The sequence below is a fragment of the Spermophilus citellus genome (genome assembly GCF_964194105.1).
Source record: "Spermophilus citellus genome assembly, chromosome: 10".
Taxonomy (NCBI): domain Eukaryota; kingdom Metazoa; phylum Chordata; class Mammalia; order Rodentia; family Sciuridae; genus Spermophilus; species Spermophilus citellus.
Window position 1 is genome coordinate 3,979,542 of NC_138197.1, and position 22,500 is coordinate 4,002,041.

General features: G+C 35.1%; 1 protein-coding gene across 1 annotated transcript in view; it reads right to left on the minus strand.

Annotated features, from left to right (window-relative positions):
• Window positions 1-432: 432 nt before the first annotated feature.
• The window catches only part of LOC308659075 (axin interactor, dorsalization-associated protein-like), a gene marked incomplete at its 5' end in the record, with an annotated part of 35,196 nt that continues 13,128 nt past the window's right edge, over window positions 433-22,500 (minus strand). The window contains 4 exons of the mRNA XM_081312068.1: window positions 433-2,099; window positions 2,245-2,362; window positions 3,172-3,294; window positions 5,294-5,416. Of these exons, the coding sequence (XP_081168194.1) occupies window positions 2,003-2,099; window positions 2,245-2,362; window positions 3,172-3,294; window positions 5,294-5,416 (461 nt within the window). The 3' untranslated portion in view covers window positions 433-2,002. The remainder of the gene's footprint in view (window positions 2,100-2,244; window positions 2,363-3,171; window positions 3,295-5,293; window positions 5,417-22,500) is intronic.

Consider the following 22,500-nt stretch of genomic DNA (forward strand, 5'->3'; position numbering starts at 1 on the left):
TGGCAGCTGGGGTTGTGGCTCAGTGGTAGAGTACTTGCCTAGCACAGGCAAGGCCCTGGGTTTAATCCTCAGCACCACATAAATAAATAGAGGTTTAAAAAAAAGCATTCTTATGTGAAGGATGCTAAATGTTTCTTCATATAAATTATCACTTTGAGGGACTGGGGTTGCATGTGAGGCACTGGGTTTAACCCTCAGCACCACATATAAATATAAAGGTACTGTGTCCATCTACAACCAAAAAAAAGTTTTTTTAAAAAAATTATCACTTTGATATACATGTTTTATAGTATGAGAAAACAGAACAATGTATCAGTTTTGCTACATTTTAATAGTAGATTTTAAGGGAGCAACATCAAACATCAGTAACATCAAACAAAAAGGTACTGAGTACTCCACAGGGTACAGAGTGCTGCCAAGCACCTTGGAAAGTTTACATGACATGGAGAAAATGAGGCCCTTCTCTTGAGAAGTTTACAGTCTGGAAATTTTGACTACTCAGAGTTTCAGTTGAGTGAACATTTTATTAAGGCAAATTCTTCATTTCCTAGAACTATTGTAGACTGAACTATTTTTGCACTTGTGAAATTAACCCAATCCAGATGAAAGAAAAGACTAAATTTGGTTGATAATTCTTTCAGGCTCATATAGTTTTATTAACATTCATCTAGTAAACAAAACTGACCTAACAGACAACTGAAAAATTAAAGACTAGATCTCTTGAAGTGCAAGGGCTAAAATAACTGTTATTCATTTTAAAAAGCAAACAGATTGTATGATTAGGGTTTACACTAGTTTAAAAATAGGCCAAGTATTGCATTCCCTTCATGCATTGTTCATTTAAAATAGTGAACATTAAAATACGTGGGTTCTACATGTAACCCACAAAAAAGCTCCTCACAAATCTTTATGTTCTGTGTATCAAATATCCACCTATGAAAGTTTTATTTATGTCTCATCATTAAGTTAAAAGTAATGTAAATAGTGAAATTATAATAGGCTAATGACCTGCATATTTTCATATGAATGTCAATATATCTAAATAGGAAATAAATGGCAGTTGTATCTACCTATATTAAAAAAATAGAATATCTTTCCAGATTTTGCATACTCATCACTTTATAAAGACAAGGTATGCAGGTTTTAAGGTTTCACAATCAGTTGTCAGAAAAACAGCAGTTGTTCCTGCAGTATCTCATTAGCATCTGACTCAATTATTTTTAGATGACATGATTTAGAAGACGTAAATCCACCCAAAAATTTGTAATTATTCTGAGATGGTTTTAATATTAACCCTAGAATCATTAATGTTAACCCTAGAAACAATAGCAATGTGATGTAGAACAACTAATCAACATGACTAAAAATATGCTCACTTTCAGAAAAACAATCTGGTCATCTGGAAAAAAATCACAGCTACAACCTGGGGAACACTCCCATATAAGATATTGATCTGGTCAAGGCACACTATTTCTAAGTAGAACTATCAGATGAGGGTGAATTTAGGCCAGCTCTAAGGAACAGCCTATAAGACAGACCATAACTGATCCAATTTCCTTTCAAAGCAATCTGGTACTATCCTACCCACTTCAATTCAAAAGTTTAAAGTTAATTCAAATCAAAAGACCATATTGGAGCAAATGTGTAAACTCTAGCACATTCTTATTGCTGTATTAAGTTTGAAGATGAGCATACCTACCACAGCAGTATTGTTCCAGGAAGCAAGGTAGGAACAGTGGTAAATTAGGAAACACACTATTAATTGCACAATTAATAGAAAAGTAAAAAAAATGTTTCAAAATCTACAATAAACCTGTATCCAAAGGAGTCATAACAATGAGGTGCTGGACTTTAGTTCTGTGGTACAGCTTTGCAATGGACTCACTGGTCTATAGGTACGGCTCACTTCCTGCCTCCTGAAGGATGAATATGCTACACAGAGCTATGATGGTTTCTACTGAGTGGTAAAATTCACAGAAATTCCATATTACTCATGTCAGAATCATTCCTTGTGCAAAGTTTTATGTAGATGAAGATAAAGTGGTTTCTTGGTCAATAACTGCAATTTCTTTCTTTTAAAGTCAGTGGGTTTCTTGTACCTGTAACCACAATAGAAAGATCATTGTTTAAAATACTTTGATGATTGATCTACTCCAGTGTTATATTCTAGATGAGAGGGACTAAGAAGAAACATGAACTAGTAACCATTTGACCAGTGTGAATCCTATTATGTATATCACTTACAGTTCTATTACAATTGGTCCAGGATTAATCTCATCCATCTTCATGAAAGCAAAACACTTGGTGCTGGTAAACCTTTTTTTAGGCTTGCAGTGTTTGAATTCAAAGAAGATAGCTGCACCTAAGGAATTAAAACAAACCACATAAGCCAGAGACCACACATTTCTTATGTGTCACCAGAAGCCTGTGATTTTACAAAGTAACATGTGTCAAACAGTCTGATGAGACAACTGTTGATAACTCACTGTGGCTGTCACTCCAAGCTCTTCTACCATGCCTGAGTGACATTTCTCCATATCATTTAATTCTACAAAGTACAACAAAATTGTATAGCAAGAATGTAAGTTATGTACACAGGTAGAATCATAAACTACCAAAGAATATAAAATATTAAATACCACAAGAAAAACAGAAGTTACTTAAGTATCAGCAGTACCTATAGAAATGGTTTCAATAAGCACCTATATTAGATAGAATAGAAATTTAAAAGAGTTCCTTTTAAAAAAAATTCTAGCTTATATCATTTCTCTCCCTCCTGAAACCACCATGCCCAGATTGTCCTTTCCATATTCTTACAAACTAACTGCCAGTTATAGTATCTTTTTACCCAATGCATCTTATTGAAAGAAAAAATAATAATTCTTTAACTGTTAGTAATCATTAGGTTCCTAAAAAGACTTAAGGTAATTATTAGGGAACCTGCTTCCTTAAGTCTGTATTATGAGAAAAACTTCCCTATCAAATAATATTTAACCACATTACACAACTAGATAATGCAACTGCTAATTCTCATACTTAAAAAAATGATTTGACTTTCTTTAAGTCAATATTCATAACTATGTGACGTAAGATCTTGTGTTAAGTACACTATGAACACAAACCCAGGTAAGTACTGTGTCCTTAAGAAGTCAGTAACTGATAATTACAAACCTTTGGTTAATTTTTCAATATGCTTCTGGAGCTCAATGTCCACATTAAAATTAACATATGTATCTTCTTTTCTTGAAGCCACAGGAGTATCTTGCACAGGAGTTAAATCTATGCCATTCAGATCTGGAGAAACAAATAAGTTTCTGCTTATGAGCATTCACATATACAGATAGAAAATCTAGAAACTGCAAAGGTTACACTTCCTAAAGAGGCATAGAAAGAGCTGAGAGGAGATTCTCAGGCTAAGAGATTCCTATTTGGTGTGAGCAAGTATGTGAGAGTTATTGAAGTTCATGGGGTATGTGGAGAGAATTGAATATAGACTGAATAGGAGACCTCATGAAGGGGACAAGGAAGCCTTTACATGGCCAAGTGGACAAAACTTGATCTTCATAGTGAAGTGGTAAAACAAACATGTTTTCCTTAGGGAATAGCCCACTATATTTTTCTATGCAAAAAAAAAAAATATGGAGTATATAATTTGCCACAATGGAGCTCTGCCACCAATTTCTAACTTTGATCAAGTATATGACTTATTTAGAAAAGCCTTTAAACCTAACCTTATCATAATTTCCCTGTTAAGAACAAAAAATGGATGAGAACAGCCAACAAAAACCCTTTTGTTAATGAATAATTTTTCATATATATTATCTAAATTCTGGTTATACTGTTTACAACATACCCTGAATTTACAACAACCAGATGGTACGTTATATATAGTTTTAATTTTCCGGGTTTTAAAATCTCAGTTTAATCAAATTCAAAAGGACTTTTTTTAATAACTCCTCAGTGTTTATGTGTTATTCATTTATGTGTCTCAAAAAGCTCAAAAACAATTTAGTATATTTAATAATTAAAAAATATTTACATAAAAATATTTCAGTTTAACATGCAAAGGTAATTTAACATTTACAACATCATTGAATATTTTTGTGTATTAAGTATACTTTCTGGATGAGTATGCAGTTTTACAAATGGCCTATCAAACAATGTAAATATTTTCCAGTACACTATATATTTGATAACTGGTAACATCGTAATTTAAAAGTGTACCAGTATTATTGCTGTGGATTATGTTTTTTAAATAAATGTTTTTCTTTGTGGTCATATTTTTCTTTTAATTAGCACTAATGAACCCATGGATCTGACTTTATTTCTGCAATTGATAAAAGTTCCTCCATTTAACTTCAGCACCGATCTGTTCCTTTGGTGCAAAACTACAGGTTAAAATAAGCCCTTTGTACTAACTATAGTTATTTCTGTAAAATGGTATAATTTATTGCTTAATCACATCATCATCCCACGGGATTGCATTCAGGGCATGGATGTTATGGACGCACCCTACTTCCCTGTCCCCTGATTTTCATCTGCCTCTGTAGGACTCACCTATGTAGATACCTCAGTAGCACAGGAAGAAGAGGGGCTGAAGCAGGAGAGATGGGAAAACAGGACATGGGGCTTTGTGTAGAAAACTACACACCCATGGAAGGTGAGGGGTGCTATTGTTAATCTACATCCTGAAGGCTGTAGCTGCTGTTAAGGACAATGTGTATGTTTAGTCCGCACGTTAGATGGAATCTGAAGAGCAAAAATCTCAAAAGCAAAAACTCAAAAGCAAAAGTGAGTGTATAAGTAGGAAATATTTTTTTGTAAGTCTTTCAGAACTAGGGGCTGGGGATGTGGCTCAAGCAGTAGCGCACTCGCCTGGCATGCGTGTGGCCCAGGTTCGATCCTCAGCACCACATACAAACAAAGATGTTGTGTCCACCGAAAACTAAAAAATAAATATTAAAAAAATAATAAAAAAATTTCAGTCTCTGGTATTTGGAATTTAGGTTGCAGTCCTTATTTAAAAAAAATCTGCAATCTGTATTTGGGGTAAAAATGGGAGTTCATAACCCACTTGAATCTAATGTATTAAATATATGTCAAGAGCTTTGTAATGTTTTGTACAACCAATAAAAAAAGTCTTTCAGAACTATGGTCTGTTATGATCTCTTCTAGGATTCTGCCTCATTATAGAATGCATTAAAGTAATTTGTCACATATACAAGACCATCCCCTGTCAAAAAACTTTGTCCCATTTGAGAAAAAAACATAATGCAATTTGCCAGTTATTTGCCCTTTACACTAACTGTAATATAGGGATCGATGCACTGTCCAGCGTCTTTCAGACCAATTTTCTCAATCCTGATAATGAGTAATGTCATTCCCGGTTCTGATGGCAACCTTGGTAATAAAGTACCTGGCAACAGAGAAACCTCAATAAAAGTTAGCTCCACCAATAATTCAGAGTAAATACTTTGACAAACAGAAGATATAGCCTACCTCTTAGGAACTAGCTAGGCATTATGTATTTTTATTTCCAAAATTCATGAACATCTGATGTTATACTTTTTTAGAAAAATATTTAATTTTACACATAATATATCTGCATTTCCCAACCATACAATCACCTTTAAGCAGAAATAATAATTTCTATAATAATAGTGTATAGTATGTATAATAAAAGTTTGTTAAAAACATCACTTGAGGAAGCCCAATTATACATAATAGTATAATATGCTCATATATTTATATTCCATATGTACTTCTATATTATACTCAGCATCTTAATATGAAGTGGTAGAACAAAGACAAGAAAAGCTTTTAAAATACTTGTTATACTGTTCTAAATTCTGAGACACTTAATATCAGAGTTGATCAATACATTCTTTCCTTTAGTTATTCCTAATAAAGAAAATAATTTACAATTTGATATTTATGTTTTAATTTAACTATATAGTCTAACTTCTATGCTTCATTCTATTTTGTATGATTTATTCTCTCAGAAATTAGTACTATACAGGCTGCCATATAAAAGGGCCTTTGTATAACTGAAAAATTTCCCCCAAACCAACTAAAATTTGTAAAACTAAAAACCCACCCAGAACAACATGACAACATTCACCCACCAAGAACATATTAAGGAAGAAATCAACCGTTCAGTATGTTCCCTTTTTTGAAACTACCAATAGAGAACAGATGCAAATAAGCTGATTTTAATCAAGTATGTATACAGAACCTCAAAATACACTTAACAAAAGATTTTGGTTGATGTTTTTCAAGTTTCTATTCAACAATGTGTTATGCTACTTTTAATGATGTGTTATTTGAAATACATGAAGCAATCAACACACTACATTTGAGAATACACATTTGATTGATGACAAATGTGGCTTGAGGAAATTCTGGGAGGTGATGGGAATGTTCTGAACTTGTATAGTGATGACAGATGCAAAACTCTAATAGAAGTGTCAAAAATCAATTAATTTTATACTTACAGAAGGGAAATGTTATGATATGCAAATTATACCTCAACAGTGCTGTTAAAAATGTATTACTTTCTAATTTAAACAAATATGAAGGCAATACAGACAAATGAAAGAATGGGAAGGCCTGGAGGCTGCATTTCACTGTTGCATTAACAAACCTAAATGGGCTCAGGCTGATATCATTAAATATATACATAATACCTTTTATGCATCTTCTTTGATTGACAAATTAGGGTACTTTTAGAAGAGGGGCTTGTACCTGGACATCTGGGATGAACTTCAGAGAGTTAAGAAACACCTCTGAAATTTTATGAAAAATGTGAATATGTATACATTTATATACATATATATTCACATGTATGTATATCATATATGAATTTTTCTGCAGAAAAGTTCATTCTATTATGTAGTACATGGCTGTATAAATATGCTACAGTTTATGTACACATTCTTGTGTTGATAGATATTTGAATTACTTCAAGTGTTTGGATATAATTAACAAGGCTATTATAAATACTCTTCTGAACATCTTCTGGTGCCCATAAGCACCCATTTCTGAAACAGAGGAATCACTAAGTCACCTGGCATGTTACCTCCATACCTACTATGTAACGACAATCCATTTCCCAAGGTGGTTGTGCCAATTTTTTATTCCTAGCCCAAGGGCAGTAGTGTTCCCATTGCTCCACATTCTCACTAGGTACTGTTTTCTCAGATTCTTCATGTTAGCCAATTTTGGTATAAAGAGATCAATCATTTTAATTTGCATTCCTCTGAAGATTAATAAGGCTGAGCACCTTTTAGAATAAATCAAATATATGATTTTCTCTTTTCTGAAGTGTGTTCAATTATTTTGCTCATTTTTTTATTGAGATGTCTATCTTATTGAGCTGTAGGAGGTCTCTATTATTTTGCTGGACAAATGTTTTACAAATAGCTTCTTAGTAGTTTTCCTTTATAAAGACTTTTTGTTGAAGTAGAGCATATACATTTTAAAATGTACAAATTGTTAGTACAGTTTGCTGAACTTTCAAAAAGTGAATACACCTGTATAACTAGTATCAGATCTAGGAAAGATATGATCAGCCTCCTGGGAGTGTCCTTCCCCCAACCCTATCCAATTCACTCTTCCAAAAGATAGCAACCATTGCTAACTTCTAACACCAAGTATTAGTTTTGAATATTAAGAATGACTTTTCTCTGCCATGGTGTCTTCTGATTATGATAAATACTTACTGCTAGTAATATCAAATTTTTTAATATCTTCCTTTACAATCAGTGCTTTTATGCCATATTTAAGAAAACTTACCCCACTCCAAAATCATAAAGGTATTATCTTGAAAGCATTTTATTGACATTAATTCTATATGTCACACAGAATTATTGTCTACGGTGTATAGTAGGAGCTTTAATTTCATTCAATTTCACATAAATACTCAATTGTCTCAGCACTACTCATTAAAAAGACTGACATTATCCACCACTGATCTGCAGTCCCACCTCAATCATAAATCATGTGGCAATCACTTTCTGAGTTTTCTATTCTGTCTTACTGGACTGTTTATCCTCTTACCACTAATACAGTATCTTAATTCTATAGCTGTGTAAAAGGTCCAGGAACTGCAATAAAAATTCAGATGAGTTTCAGAAAGAGTCTATCTTTATAAACTGCTTTGTCTAATTTATGAACTAGTATATATCTTTACATTTTAAAAATCATAACATTTATTTAATAGAACTTTATTTGACCTAAAAGCCTTAAGAAATAAAGACCTACAGATCCAGGGAAAACTCATGTTTTTATGTTTATGTTCCATGAAGAATAGATGGCCATGCAGAAATGACTGGAAAAGGGGGTGTGAGCTAATGGTAAAAGGCTGCCAGGGTCCTAGCAAGCCCTGTCTGGTCAGATTCTTCTTGGCCTCTCTGTATAGCCTTCTTTCCTTCTGGACCTAAGGCAGGTCCTGTCTGGAATTAGGGTTTTTAAGGGAGAGGTGAAGGGAGGGTAGGAGGACAGGGAGGAAAGGAAAGAGAGAGGGAAAGTGGGGGGGGGGAGGGAGAGAGAGAGAGAGAGAGAGAGAGAGAGCGCTTTCTAGGTTTTATGACTGGCTTTGGGAGAGAAGGGTGAAGGACAGGAGGGCAGGAGGAGGGCAGAGGCTTTGCTGCTGAGGTTGCTTTTGGGATTCCAATCTCCTTCAGTTAGAAGTTCTCAGCAGGCCAAACCCCACTCTTTGGGCTATCATATTCTGATCTGACCCTGCCCACCTTCCCCCTCTCCCTCCCTCCTCCTCCCTTTCTACTTTAAGAAGGGAATGTGTAGATCTTTCCATCTTATAATATCTTCTTTGATTTCTCTTTAGGGTTCTGTAGTTTTCATTGTATAGAACTTTTACTTCTTTTGTTGATTCTCAAGTATCTTTTTTTTTGAGTTTATTGTGAATGGAGTAGTTTTCCTCATTTCCTTCTCAGAGGTTTTGTCACTGATATACAGAAATGCCTTTGATTTAACGGTGTTGATTTATATCCTGCTCCTTTGCTGAATTCATTTACTATTTCTGGAAAGATCTAACTTGCTCTTGGATAGGCAGAATTAATATTATCAAAATGACCATACTACCAAAAGCACTCTATAGATTTAATGCAATTCCAATCAAAATGTCAATGGCATTCCTCATAGAAATAGAAAAAGCAATACTGAAATTCATCTGGAAAAATAAGAGACCAAGAATAGCTAAAGAAATCCTTAGCAGGAAGAGTGAAGTAGGTGGTATCACTATATGAGACCTTAAACTATACTACAGAGCAATAGTAACAAAAAACAGCATGGTATTGGCACTAAAACAGACTGGTAGACCAATGGTACAGAATAGAGGACACAGAGACTAACCCACAAAATTACAATTATCTTATTTTAGACAAAGGTGCCAAAAACATGCACTGGAGAAAAGATAGCATTTTCAACAAATGGTGCTGGGAAAACTGGAAATCTATATGCAAGAAAATGAAATTAAACTCATAACTCTCACCATGCACAAAACTTAACTCAAAATGGATCAAGGACCTAGGAATTAAGCCAGAGACTCTGCGTCTAACAGAAGAAAAAAGTAGGCCCTAATCTTCATCATGTGGGTTAGGCCCCAACTTCCTTAATAAGACTTTTTTGGCACAAGAATTAAAACCAGGAATCAATAAATGGGATGGATTCAAACTAAAAAGTTTTTTCTCAGCAAAGGAACAATCCGTGAGGTGAACAGGGAGCCTACATCCTGGGAGAAAATCTTTACCCCTCACACATCAGATAGAGCACTACTCTCTAGGGTTTATAAAGAACTCAAAAAGCTAAGCACTGAAAAAACAAGTAACCCAATCAAAAAATGGGCCAAGGACTTGAGCAAACACTTCTCAGAAGAGGATATACAATCAATCAACAAATATATGAAAAAATTTTCAACATCTCTAGCAATCAGAGAAATGTAAATCAAAACTAAGATACAACTCCAGTCAGAATGGCAGCTATTATGAAGACAAACGACAATAAGTGTTGGCAAGGGTGTGGGGAAAAAGGCACACTCATACATTGCTGGTGGGACTGCAAATTGGTGCAGCCAATCTGGAAATCTGGAAAGCAGTATGGAGATTCTTTGGTAATCTGGGAATGGAACCACCATTTGACTGAGCTATTCCTCTCCTTGGACTATACCCAAAGGACTTAAAAATAACATACTACAGGGACACAGCCACATCAATGTTTATAGCAGCACAATTCACAATAGCTAAACTGTGGAGCCAACCTACATGCCCTTCAGTGGATGGATGGATTTTTTAAAAATGTGGCATATATATATATATATATATATATATATATATATATATATATATATACACTCAATGAACTTTTTTAAAAGAGAATAAAATCACAGCATTTGCAGGTAAATGGATGGAGTTGGAGAAGATAATGCTAAGTGAAGTTAGCCAATCCCCAAAAAACAAATGCCAAATGTTTTCTCTGATATAAGGAGGCTGAATCATAATAGGGTAGGGAGGAGGAACATGGGATGAATAGATGGATTCTAGATAGGGAAGAGGGGAGTGAGGGAAAGGGAGGAGGCAGGGGATTAGCCTCCTAATGAATGTGGAATGAATGTGATGGCCATCATTATCCAAAGTACATGTCTGAAGACACAAATTGGGTGTCAACCTACTTTATATACAAACAGAGATATGAAAAATTGTGGTTTATATGTGTAATAAGAATTGTAATGCAAAAAAACAAGTACATGTATAACGTGAATTGGCGTGAACATACTTTATACAAAGATATAAAAAATTGTGCTCTATATGTGTAATAAGAATTGTAATAGACTCCATTGTCGTGTATTTAAAAAAAATAAAATCAATAAAAGAAAAAGAAGGGAATGGGGAGTGGGTAGGGAAAAACTGTGGAATAAACCCAAACTAACTTTCCAATGCACATATGTGAATATACTATAATGAAACTCATAATTTTGAATATCTATAAGATACTAATTTTAAAAAATGTAAATAGATCAGTAAAGTGGATGAAAGGGAACAGTGGGAGGGAGGATGGGGAAGGTAAGGGACTGAATTGGAGCAAATTATATTCCATGCATTTATAATTAGTCCAAATAAATCTAATGTCAACAATAACTATTATGAACAAATAAAAAAAAGAATAATGACTTCACTGTTTTTATAAAATGCATTCTCATAAACAATTCAATCGAGAGAAATTAAAAAAGTAAAAGAGAATGTACAATTCAACATCTCACCAACCATAACAATTATTAAGTCACTCTTCCATCTTTTTCCCTAATTTCAAGATTGTTCCAGTTTCCTTTTCCTTTTGATATTCTTTTTTTTATTATTGGTTGTTCAAAACATTACAAAGCTCATGACATATCATCTTCCATTTGATTCGAGTGGGTTATGAACTCCCATTTTTCACCCCAAATACAGAATCACATCGGTTACACATCCACATTTTTACATAATACCATATTAATGATTGTTGTAATCTGCTACCTTTCCTGTCCCCTACTATCCCCCCTCCCCTTCCCTCTCATCTTCCCTCTCTACCTCATCTGCTGTTGTTTAATTCTGTCCCTTGTTTTTTTTTCCCCTTTCCCCTCACAAATTCTTATATGTAATTTTGTGTAACAACGAGGGTCTCCTTCCATTTCCATACAGTTTCCCTTCTCTCTCCCTTTCTCTCCCCCCACTCGCCTCTGTTTAATGTTAATCATTTCCTCAAGCTCTTCTTCCCTGTTCTGATCTTAGTTGCTCTCTTTATATCAAAGAAGACATTTGGCATTTGTTTTTTTAAGGATTGGCTAGCTTCACTTATCATAATCTGCTCTAATGCCATCCATTTCCCTGCAAAATCCATGATTTTGTCGGTTTTTAGTGCTGCATAATACTCCATTGTGTATAAATGCCACATTTTTTTAATCCATTTATCTATTGAAGGGCATCTAGGTTGATTCCAAAGTCTAGCTATTGTGAATTGTGCTGCTATGATCATTGATGTGGCAGTATCCCTATAGTATGCTCTTTTAAGGTCCTCAGGTAATAGACCAAGAAGAGTGATAGCTGGGTCAAATGGTGGTTCCATTCCCAGCTTTCCTAGGAATCTCCATACTGCTTTCCATATTGGCCGCACCAATTTGAAGTCCCACCAGCAATGTACAAGTGTACCCTTTTCCCCACATCCTCGCCAGCACTTATTGTTGCTTGACTTCATAATGGCTGCCAATCTTACTGGAGTGAGATGGTATCTTAGGGTGGTTTTGATTTGCATTTCTCTGACTGCTAGAGATGGTGAGCATTTTTTCATGTACTTATTGATTGATTGTATGTCCCCCTCTGAGAAGTGTCTGTCCAGGTCCTTGGCCCATTTGTTGATAGGGTTGTTTGTTATCTTATTGTTTAATTGTTTGAGTTCTTTGTATATTCTGGATATTAGGGCTCTATCTGAAGTGTGAGGAGTAAAAATTTGTTCCCAGGAGGTAGGTTCCCTATGTACCTCTCTTATTGTTTCTCTTGCTGAGAAAAAAACTTTTTAGTTTAAGTAAGTCCCATTTGTTTATTCTTGTATTTAACTCTTGGGCTATGGGCGTCCTATTAAGGAATTTGGAGCCCGACCCCACAATATATAGATCGGAGCCAACTTTTTCTTCTATCAGGTGCAGAGTCTCTGATTTGATATCTAGCTCCTTGATCCATTTTGAATTAACTTTTGTGCATGGCAAGAGAAAGGGTGCATGGTATTATCTCCACACCTTTATATTTACTAAGAGTTTCCCTATGGCATAATATATGATCTATCTTTGAGTAAGATCCATGTGCTGCTGAGAAGAACGTGTATCCACTTGATGATGGTTGATATATTCTATATATGTCGGCTAAGTCTAGGTTATTGATTGTGTCATTGAGTTCTATAGTTTCTTTATTCAGCTTTTGTCTGGAAGATCTGTCTAATGGCGAGAGCGGTGTGTTGAAGTCACCCATAATTATTATGTTGTGGTCAATTTGACTCTTGAACTTGAGGAGAGTTTGTTTTATGAACGTTGCTGCACCATTATTTGGTGCATATAAATTGATAATTGTTATGTCTTGTTGGTGGATAGTTCCTTTTAACAGGATATAGTGTCCTTCTTTATCCTTTTTGATTAACTTAGGTTTAAAGTTGATTTTATTTGATATGAGTATGGCCACTCCTGCTTGGTTCTGAGGGCCATGTGAGTGGTATGTTTTTTCCCAACCTTTCACCTTCAACCTGTGTATGTCTTTTCCTATCATATGAGTCTCCTGTAGGCAGCATATTGTTGGATTTGTTTTTTTGATCTAGGTTACTAGCCTGTGTCTCTTGACTGGTGAGTTTAGTCCATTAACATTTAAGGTTACAATTGAAATATAATTTGTACTTCCAGCCATGTTTATTTATTTATTTATTTTATTTTGGCTAGTTTTTACTTTTTGGTTGTTTTCCTCCCCCTTTACTGAGATACATCCTGCTGTTGGTTTTGGGCACTATTTTTCCATTCCTCTTCTTGTAGAACTTTGCCCAAAATGCTTTGCAGTGCTGGTTTTCTGGCTGCAAATTCTTTTAGCTTTTGTTTATCATGAAAGATTTTAATTTCATTGTCAAATCTGAAGCTTAATTTTGCTGGATACAGTATTCTTGGTTGGAATCCATTATTTTTCAGTGTTTGAAATGCATTGTTCCAGGATCTTCTCGCTTTCAAAGTCTGTGATGAAAAATCAGCCGTTAACCAAATTGGTTTACCCCTGAGTGTAATCTGCCTCCTTTCCCTCGTAGCCTTTAATATTCTCTCCTTGTTCTGTATGTTGGATATCTTCATATTTATATGTCTTGGAGTTGGTCTATTACAGTTTTGGATGTTTGGGGTCCTGTAGGCTTCCAGGATTTGGCAATCCATTCCATCTTTCATCTCTGGGAAGTTTTTAGGATTATTTCATTTAATAGGTTGTCCATTCCTTTGGTTTGAACCTTTCTTCTATTCCAATGACTCTCAAATTTGATTTTTTGATGAGATCCCATATCTCTTGGATAGATTGCTCATGAGATTTAAGCATCTTTTCAGTGCTGACTATATTCTTTTCAAGTTGATAAACTTTGTCTTCATTATCTGATGTTCTGACTTCTACTTGATCTAGTCTATTTGTAATATTCTCGTTAGAGTTTTTAATCCGGTTTATGGTTTCTTGCATTTCTAAAATTACTGTTTGGTTTTTTTTTTTTTTTAAGATCTCTATCTCCTGGTAAATCTCATTCTTTGCAGTTTAATTTGTTTGTTTAGTTCGTTTTCAAAATATACTTTCAATTCTTAGACTTGCTGTCTCATGTCTTCTCTAAAATTCCGTTCCATCTCAGTTAGGTATGCCTTGATTTCTTTCCTTGTCCATGTTTCTGATGCTTCTAGGTCCTCCTGTAGATTTAAGTTGTCCTGCATTATCTGTAATCCTTTTTTCCCTTGTTTTTTCATGTTGTTCATGTTACTTTCCAGCTCTGTTTGACTGCTTTGTAACTGCTTTCTCCTATACATTTGTTTTGGCTTTGTTTATCTCTGTTGTCTCTCCTTTGTGGTGGAAGATTATGCCTGTAGATGTTGAGCTTTATTGTACTTTAGAGCTGATTCATTCAATTTATAAAGGGCTTCCGGATTTTGTATGCATATAGTGATTTGTTTTTTGTTCTTAGGACTTTAGGTTAGGTGCTATGAAGGTATAAGGGTTAGTATGTCTTGGCTACTTTAGAAGATTGCTCTACTGAAGGGGGATACTAACCATCGATTGGATCAGGGTGTTGGTAGTAGCTAGGTATTTAGGAGCACTATAGACGGCCTCGAAACATTCACCTATTTTCATTCAGACAGTTACACGAAATGGAGGACAAAATGCTTGGGATGAAAGTTGGGGGGAAGGGGAAGGGAGGTGCTCTTGAAAAGAAAGAAGGAGAGGGAGATAGATAGCATAGAGGAGAATGGAAAGAACAATAAAACTTGGAAGGGGAGAGAAAGAGGGAAAAAGGGAGAGAAAAAATAAAATAAAATAAGAAATAAAATTAGGTCTTAGAGATCCATTTCCTTCTCTTCCCATAGGCAAAGCTGTGCCCTCCGCGCTGAGTTTTGCCCTCAATGTGTCAACAGCAATCCCTGTAAGGCAACTCCTGGGAGTCTCTCAATCCTGTTGTTCCAGAGCCGTTTCACTTCTACGGCCCCTCCTCCCCTTCCTCCTGCCAGCCAGCCAGGTCCTGCTCACTGGAGGCAGTTCCCCAAGGATTTGGTTACACTTTCAGCCCCAGCGAGTGCTCTATTTCCCTAACAACTGAGCACTCTCTCTGTCATTCATCTAAGCCCCAGTGCTATGGAGCTGTGGTCTGGGAGTCAATAGTTTAATTTTTCCAGACCCCTTTGGTTGGCACAACTTTGAAATCTGGTGGCTAAGACCATTGGTGTCGCCGCTGGTGGTAATGGGAGTTGGGGGTCGAGGATCCCCTCTGCTTCCCTCAGCCCCTACAATCACGACCAGTCCACTGGCGGTAGGAGGAGTTGGGGGTGGGGAGTCTTCTCTTATATTTCTTATATTTCTTTTGTTGAATTTATAATAATGTCCTTGATATTATTTAATACTACTATAAATATTATAATAGTTCATTTTCTAAGCAACTATTACTTGTTTGAGATAGAATTGATTTGTCTGTACAGATTTTATATCCAGAAACCACATTATCTTATTAATGAGTTATGAATAGTTTTTTTTTGCATATTCTCTCTATATTCATAAATATGCAAATAAAGAACATCCCCCCTTTTATATTTCATTTTTCTTGTCCTAGTGCAGTAGCTAGGGCTTCCAAAACAATGCTGATGAAAAGAAGTAATAGACACTTTTGTTTTGTTCAAATTCATCATTAAACGATTTTGGGCTGTAAATGTCATGTAGCCATGTTTTATCAAGTTAAGGATGTTTTTCTGTTCTTTGCCAAGAATTGTTTAAAATCAAGGCTGATTTCAAACTTAACTGAAAACTTTTTCTGCATTGTTGACAACATTATGAAATCTTTCACCTTAATCTGCTAATGTGAACTATCTTGATAATTCTGCTAATAATATATTTTGAAAAATCACTCATTAGTTCATGGAGATTTTCTGAATTATTTTCACAGCATCCTATGTATCATAGTTTATTCAGTCAATCTTCATATGGCAATTACATTATTTATAACTTTTTATCATTATAAAAAACACCTCAACAGAGAATCTGGTGTATATGCAAGTGTTTCCCCCTCTTTTTCCTGTATTTTACGGGTGCATCTTCAGAGTAAATTCTCAGGAATGGGATTGCTAAGGAAAAAATATGTACTTATATGTTGTTAGAGAATACTCAATTCCCCTCCAAAGGAACTGTACCATTTTTCTATTTCCACCAGTGATTAATAAGTACCTATTTCCCCTAAGACTCACCAACAGTAGCTTTAATCTATGTTTTTTATTAAAAATAAAGTTGAGTATCTTTTTATATGTTTAACAGGCATTTTTAAATGTGTGTGTGTGTATGTGTGTGTGTGTGTGTGTGTGTGTGCACACGCACGCGTGCGCACTCACTCATGTTGTCTGTTCCTCTCATGTATTTTGCTTTGGTTATTAGAATTAAAATTTTTCTTTATATATTAAGAATGTTGGGTTGGGATGTAGCTCAGTGGCAAAGTGTCTGCCTTGCATTTGCAAAATCCTGGATTCGACCTCCAGTTCCAAAAAAGAAAAAAAAAAGAACCCACCCCACCCCACCCCACCCCAAAAACCCCCCAAGAATATTACCTCTTTTATGTCTTACCTCTTTACTACTTTTTTTTGACAGTCAAAAGATGATTGCTTTACAACTTTCAAAGTCTTTTTGATGTTAACATTATTTTTTTACAAGTTGATATTAAACTTGTTGTTACTTTGGGATGAGTCAATTTTATAACCTGTCATTATCTAGATCTTTCAGTTAAAATGGTAGGGCTGATGCTACATTCCTTACCAACAATCTTTTTGCCTGAGACTACACAGTAAAGTTTAATGTAATCATTATGCTTCGAATAATTTAATATGGAGGCAGTGATTTCAAGTCTGAATTTCTTTTTTAATTCAAGGTAGAATGTCAAACCTTGTGCTACATGATGAAGGAAGCTGACTGTAATTAAGATCATAGATTACATAGAAAGGTGCCTATTTAAGGTGTTTCAGAATGGTCTATGATGTGCTCTCTCTCTGCATGGTCAACTCCTACATACTCAGTGAGTCCTAAATCTGTCTAGATTTATTAAACTCCCTCAGCCCTTCTTTTTGCCAACCTATGACATTGGTGCACATCTCTAATCATAATCATGTGCTTTTGGCTCTGTCTTGCTGACTACACAATAAGCATCCTGAAAGGTGTGGGAAATGTTCCTTTTGTAGTATGCACAAGGAATAAACATATCTTTGTTGAAGAAATATTTTTATTGAATGAATGACTGAATTTCCAGTTCTAGAGGTTATCATTCTCTAGTAAACAAATGGCTAGAAAATCTATATCAATGAGTGAAGAAATAATAAACAGAAAAGAAGATCAAATACTAAAATAATACCATACCATCTATAGCTCCCAGGTTACATGAAAAAGGGTGCATGTTTCTGCATCAAAGATAAAACCGTGATAGTTGTAAATTGAGCCAATGCATTAAAAGGAAGATTTCTAAGTGAAGAATTAACATATACAATTACATAGTGTAATATGAGAACAAGTCAACTACATTCATAAAATTCGAAGACTAACAAGGATAAGAAAGAAATCACTACACACAATCCAATGTAAACTGTGCTATTCCAGCTAGATCATCTGCTCTCATATCTAGAGCAAAGCTCAGAAGAAATGTTCTTCCACATGGAATTGCTATGTAAATAAGAAATAGCTAACACTTGTGAGTATTTGTGATGTGCCACATACTATCCTAATCCTCTCATCTAATCCTCACAACAATAGTTTAGTTCTATTTTTCAGAGGTGAAAAGTGAGGCATAGAAAAACAAATTATCCATAATCACACAGCAGTTTGGCTACAGAGTCCATGCTTTTAACCATCATGTCCCATTTTAACATCTTTAATTTAATTGTCCCTAAAGCCTTAAAAGGAACTGCAGGAGAACCTCCCCATCTCAAGCTTCTGCAAAGTTCCTTTTGCCATGTAACATAACAGTCACAGGTTCCCAGGATTAGAATATAGACATTTTTTTGAGGCCACTATTTATGCCTCATACTTTTAAATATGGAAAACTCTAAATGGCTACTGCTGTCCAAACCAAGTTTTCAATAACATCCCAGGGATGTTATTGAGCTGTCACTAAGAACTCCAAGTAAGGGAGTGATTAAAAAAGAGTAACATTTGAACTTTGTACACTGGGCAATTCACATTCACAGGAATGGACAGAGACTGAGTAGCCCAGATAGCAATATGATAGGTCTTTAATACTCATATAGCAGTGAGCAGCAGGACTGTGTTCATTTGGTTAATTCCACTTTCAGTTTTTACTGCAAGACAAAGGAAGCCATTGGTAGCTGGTGAGCCCCAAGTTGTACTGAACACAGAAAGCATGTTTTTTTCTGACTTATCTGCCCCAACCACCTCTTATGCACCAACCAGAGCAAGCATGCTCTCACTGGTGTCAAAAAGAGTTGGAAGGAATTACTCAATTCAGTGTGATTTTTCTGCGAGAGTAAGATTCTAAGCCTAAACCTAAAGACAACTCTGATAAAGTAATGACAATGAATTAGAAGGTTTGGAACCATTTCACCACACTACTGTAATAGGGGACACCAAAAAGTCCATCTTGTTGATGGAAACTGTTTATTAACAGGTGGTACTTGGGTAAAAACTCAAGTTGCTCTATTTCATTGTGCTTCATCTGTGGAAAACAATTTATGAAGGTAGCTATGGATCCCCCAAATGGCTGTTTGTTAAACACAGACAAGTTCGCTCAAGAATGTTTTAAAAACTGTGTAAAAGCATCTGACCTAGCCAAGAATGTTACAGCCACTGCCACTGTGGAGAGTAAAGGGAATTGTGCAAGTAAGGCCTCTACTTCTGCTGGGCACCCCACAGCACTGACACAGACCAAGCAATGAAGCACCACTCTACCTGCAACAGGTACAGAAAAACAATGGGAGAGCATCTGAAGCCCCCCACCCCCCGGCCACAACTTCTTTGTTCCAAGAGGATGCTGAGAAAAATGAAGGTCTGAGTATCAAGTAGGATGGCCTCACATTCAATAGTCTCTGTGTAGCCATAGAGATCATGGAGAATCAGACCACCAGCCTGAGGATGAGTCTGGAGTGACATGGATATGAAGGTCAGTGGGATCCTTAAGACCCTGTCGTCACATGCAGAAGAGGAAGTCATTTTTTTCTTTCAACTTTTTATTTTTGCTTTTTAAAAATTGCTATTGTTTATATCTCATATCATACCATAAGGACAATTTCTAGTCCAAAATTGGAAATGGCATGACAGTCTTTGTTCCAAAATAGTACATTATTGTCTAGGTCAGAACATAAAAGAGGAAAATTACCAAAGATTATATTTTTTTAAAACATTGATTTGAGTTTGCTTATTGAATAATTTCATTTGCTTGGCTTTTTACAAATTTTTTTGTACAAATTTTTGTCACAGGCATTTACTTCAATAAGAGGTGAGTCAGTCTTCATTTTGCCTTGGTGCTTGGTGAATTAAATGTCATGAATAAGGAGTACAAAATTTTTTGTCCATACTTTTAGAACAGAGATGAACCTGATATCTAAAATGTAAACTAAGCATTATCATATGTATGTGATTATATATATATATATATATATATATATATATATATATATATATATATATCTTCTTTGTTTTAGATTTATCATACTTGTAATTAGATTCAGATGTCTGATACTACCAATTCAAAGTCACACACTTTTTTTAAGTGCACATTTCTTTGTAATTTTAAAATGCAATAAAAATGATATATATAAAATAATATTTTCTATTATTTTGGGATAATTTTAACATAATTTAAAATAATGGTATTGACAAATCATTATTTGGCCATAACATTTTGTAGATGGCACAAAACATGAAATGGGTCTTAAAAATCTAGCAAGAGAAAAATTTTGCAATTTGTACTGCACATCTGCAATTTGTACACACATACAAATTGTGTGAAAATATGAAAACACATGCACAATTTCTTTTGGTTGGTAACTGATTAGTAGTTGAGGACCTGCTCCAACCTTTCAAGATAAAGAGTAAAATCATAAGAAGTTTGTTCACTTTGAAGTTATATTAAGTTTGATAAAAATCTTAGGGGTCATTAGCATTCAAATAATAATATTTCTAGGTCTGTCAAAAATTATACCTGATTAAAGTTGTTTGTATATAGGTTATATGAGTATATTCTTGTTTTTATTTTCTTTATTGACTGGTACTAGAAATATTTTTCTGTGTTCAGAAATATGTGATTTGGATAATGGCTGAATTCTTAAGTGTCACCATCATATCTGGAAAAAAATAATAAATACTCTCACAAAACCTAAGATAAATCAGTGGGTATATGCTTCATACACAGATGCCATTTAGCATGCAAGGAAGAGTTACTACAGGTGTTGGGTTAAAAACTTGAGTGGCCAGAGCACTTTCAAGAAAAAGCAGGCCAGATGTTGCTTAGAGCCTTGAAGAAGAGCCTACTCAATAGACATTTCCTATGAACCAATTTCTGCAAAGCTCTGGAGAAAACCTTTTGACTTCAAGTGACAAGATTCATGGATTAAAAAAAAACTGAGCCAGACATAGTGGTGCATGCCTGTAATCCCAGGAACTTGGCAAGTTAAGGCAGGAGAGGCCAGCCTGGACAACTTAGCAAAACCCTGTTTCAAAATAAAAAAAAAAAAAAAATCAAAGAGCTGGGGATGTAGCTAGGTGTTAGAGCACCCCTGACTTCAATCCCCAGTACTACAAACAAACAAGAAACAAATTATAAAAAAGAAATCTTAAAATGTTTCCAAAACTGCTTGAGAGTAATAGAATATTAACAAGCCTTAAAACTATTGAAAAACAGCTAGGAGAACTACCAGATAACATTGAATGGTATTTTCCTTTCCTTTCAATATAAGTACATGACTGGATGAGGGACTCTGGCTCTGAATGTTCGACTCAGTCTAAGAATTTGAGACTTTGAGAGAAAGGAAGTGCTCGGAGAGCCAGAGTCTAACTGCACACTTTGGTGGTATTTACTGCTTTAACCCTAGATATATTCTGAAATTCTGTGAAATAAGGATGCCCTAATATTCATGGAACAGCAATGAATATTTTGTTGCAGTTTTCAACTTCCTATATGCATGGGTAAGAAAAAAACTGCACTTTAGCTGAAAATGAAATCCATATTTGCTTAACTCTCAAGTTCAACTCAGAATTGAACATTTATGCAGGAAAGAAACAAGTACAGGTTTGATATTAAAGAAATAAGATTCACTCTTCATTTTGAGTTTCAAAAAAACATTTTTTGTACATATCTAAGACTATATAAAAGATGAATAACCAATACAAATCTAGATTAATGTTCAGATTGCTAGGCTTATGTTTAGGTCACTCAGAAATGTTTTTTTAAATTGTGTCTAAAATTGTGTCATGGCTATTTGTGCATGTGGTACTAGGAAACGAATGTAGGGCTTCACACAGGTGAGGCAAGCACCCTACCACTGAACTACATCCCTAGTTCTTTCTATTTTGAGACAAAGTCTCTCTAAGTTGCCCCCACTGGCCTCAAACTTGCAATCCTCCTGCCTCAATTTCTCAAGTAGCTAGGATTATAAGCATATAATCCTGGCCAGCTTTTTTTTTTTAATTTGTATTACTTTGGTTTGTCATTTAGAAGCTTTAATATTCAACATGATAAATAAGTTTTCAGGTAACAAATAATAGGTTTCACAATCATATATGATTATTTAAAGAACAGCTAGATATATAAAGAAAAGAATTAACATAGCAAACAGTTACTCTAGAAAGCCTACTTACAATGTTGGTCCATGGCTAGCATCTGGGAACCTGGATTTCAGCAGGATTCCCATCATGCCCTGTTAAGAAGATCACTGTGCCTAAACCGTCCATGCAAACAATATGGTTTGTGCTGAACACTTGCTTTCTTCCTGGAGTCTGTAGTTTTGGTTCATGCTAACCCCAATAAGTGTCTTGTGCACTGAATCCCTACAGTGCTTCCCCAATAGACAATATTTTTCATTTCACAGGTGTGAAAGAATGTTGAGAGAATCAAGTACATATTTGACTCTGCTGGGAGAGGACTCTTAGAAGTTTGGTTTCCTCTGGAATTTGCCTGTGTGCCTTTACCCTTTGCTGATTTTGTTCTTGTGTTTTCTTGTTGTAATGACTCAGAATACAACTGTGAGTACAGCTATATGCTGAG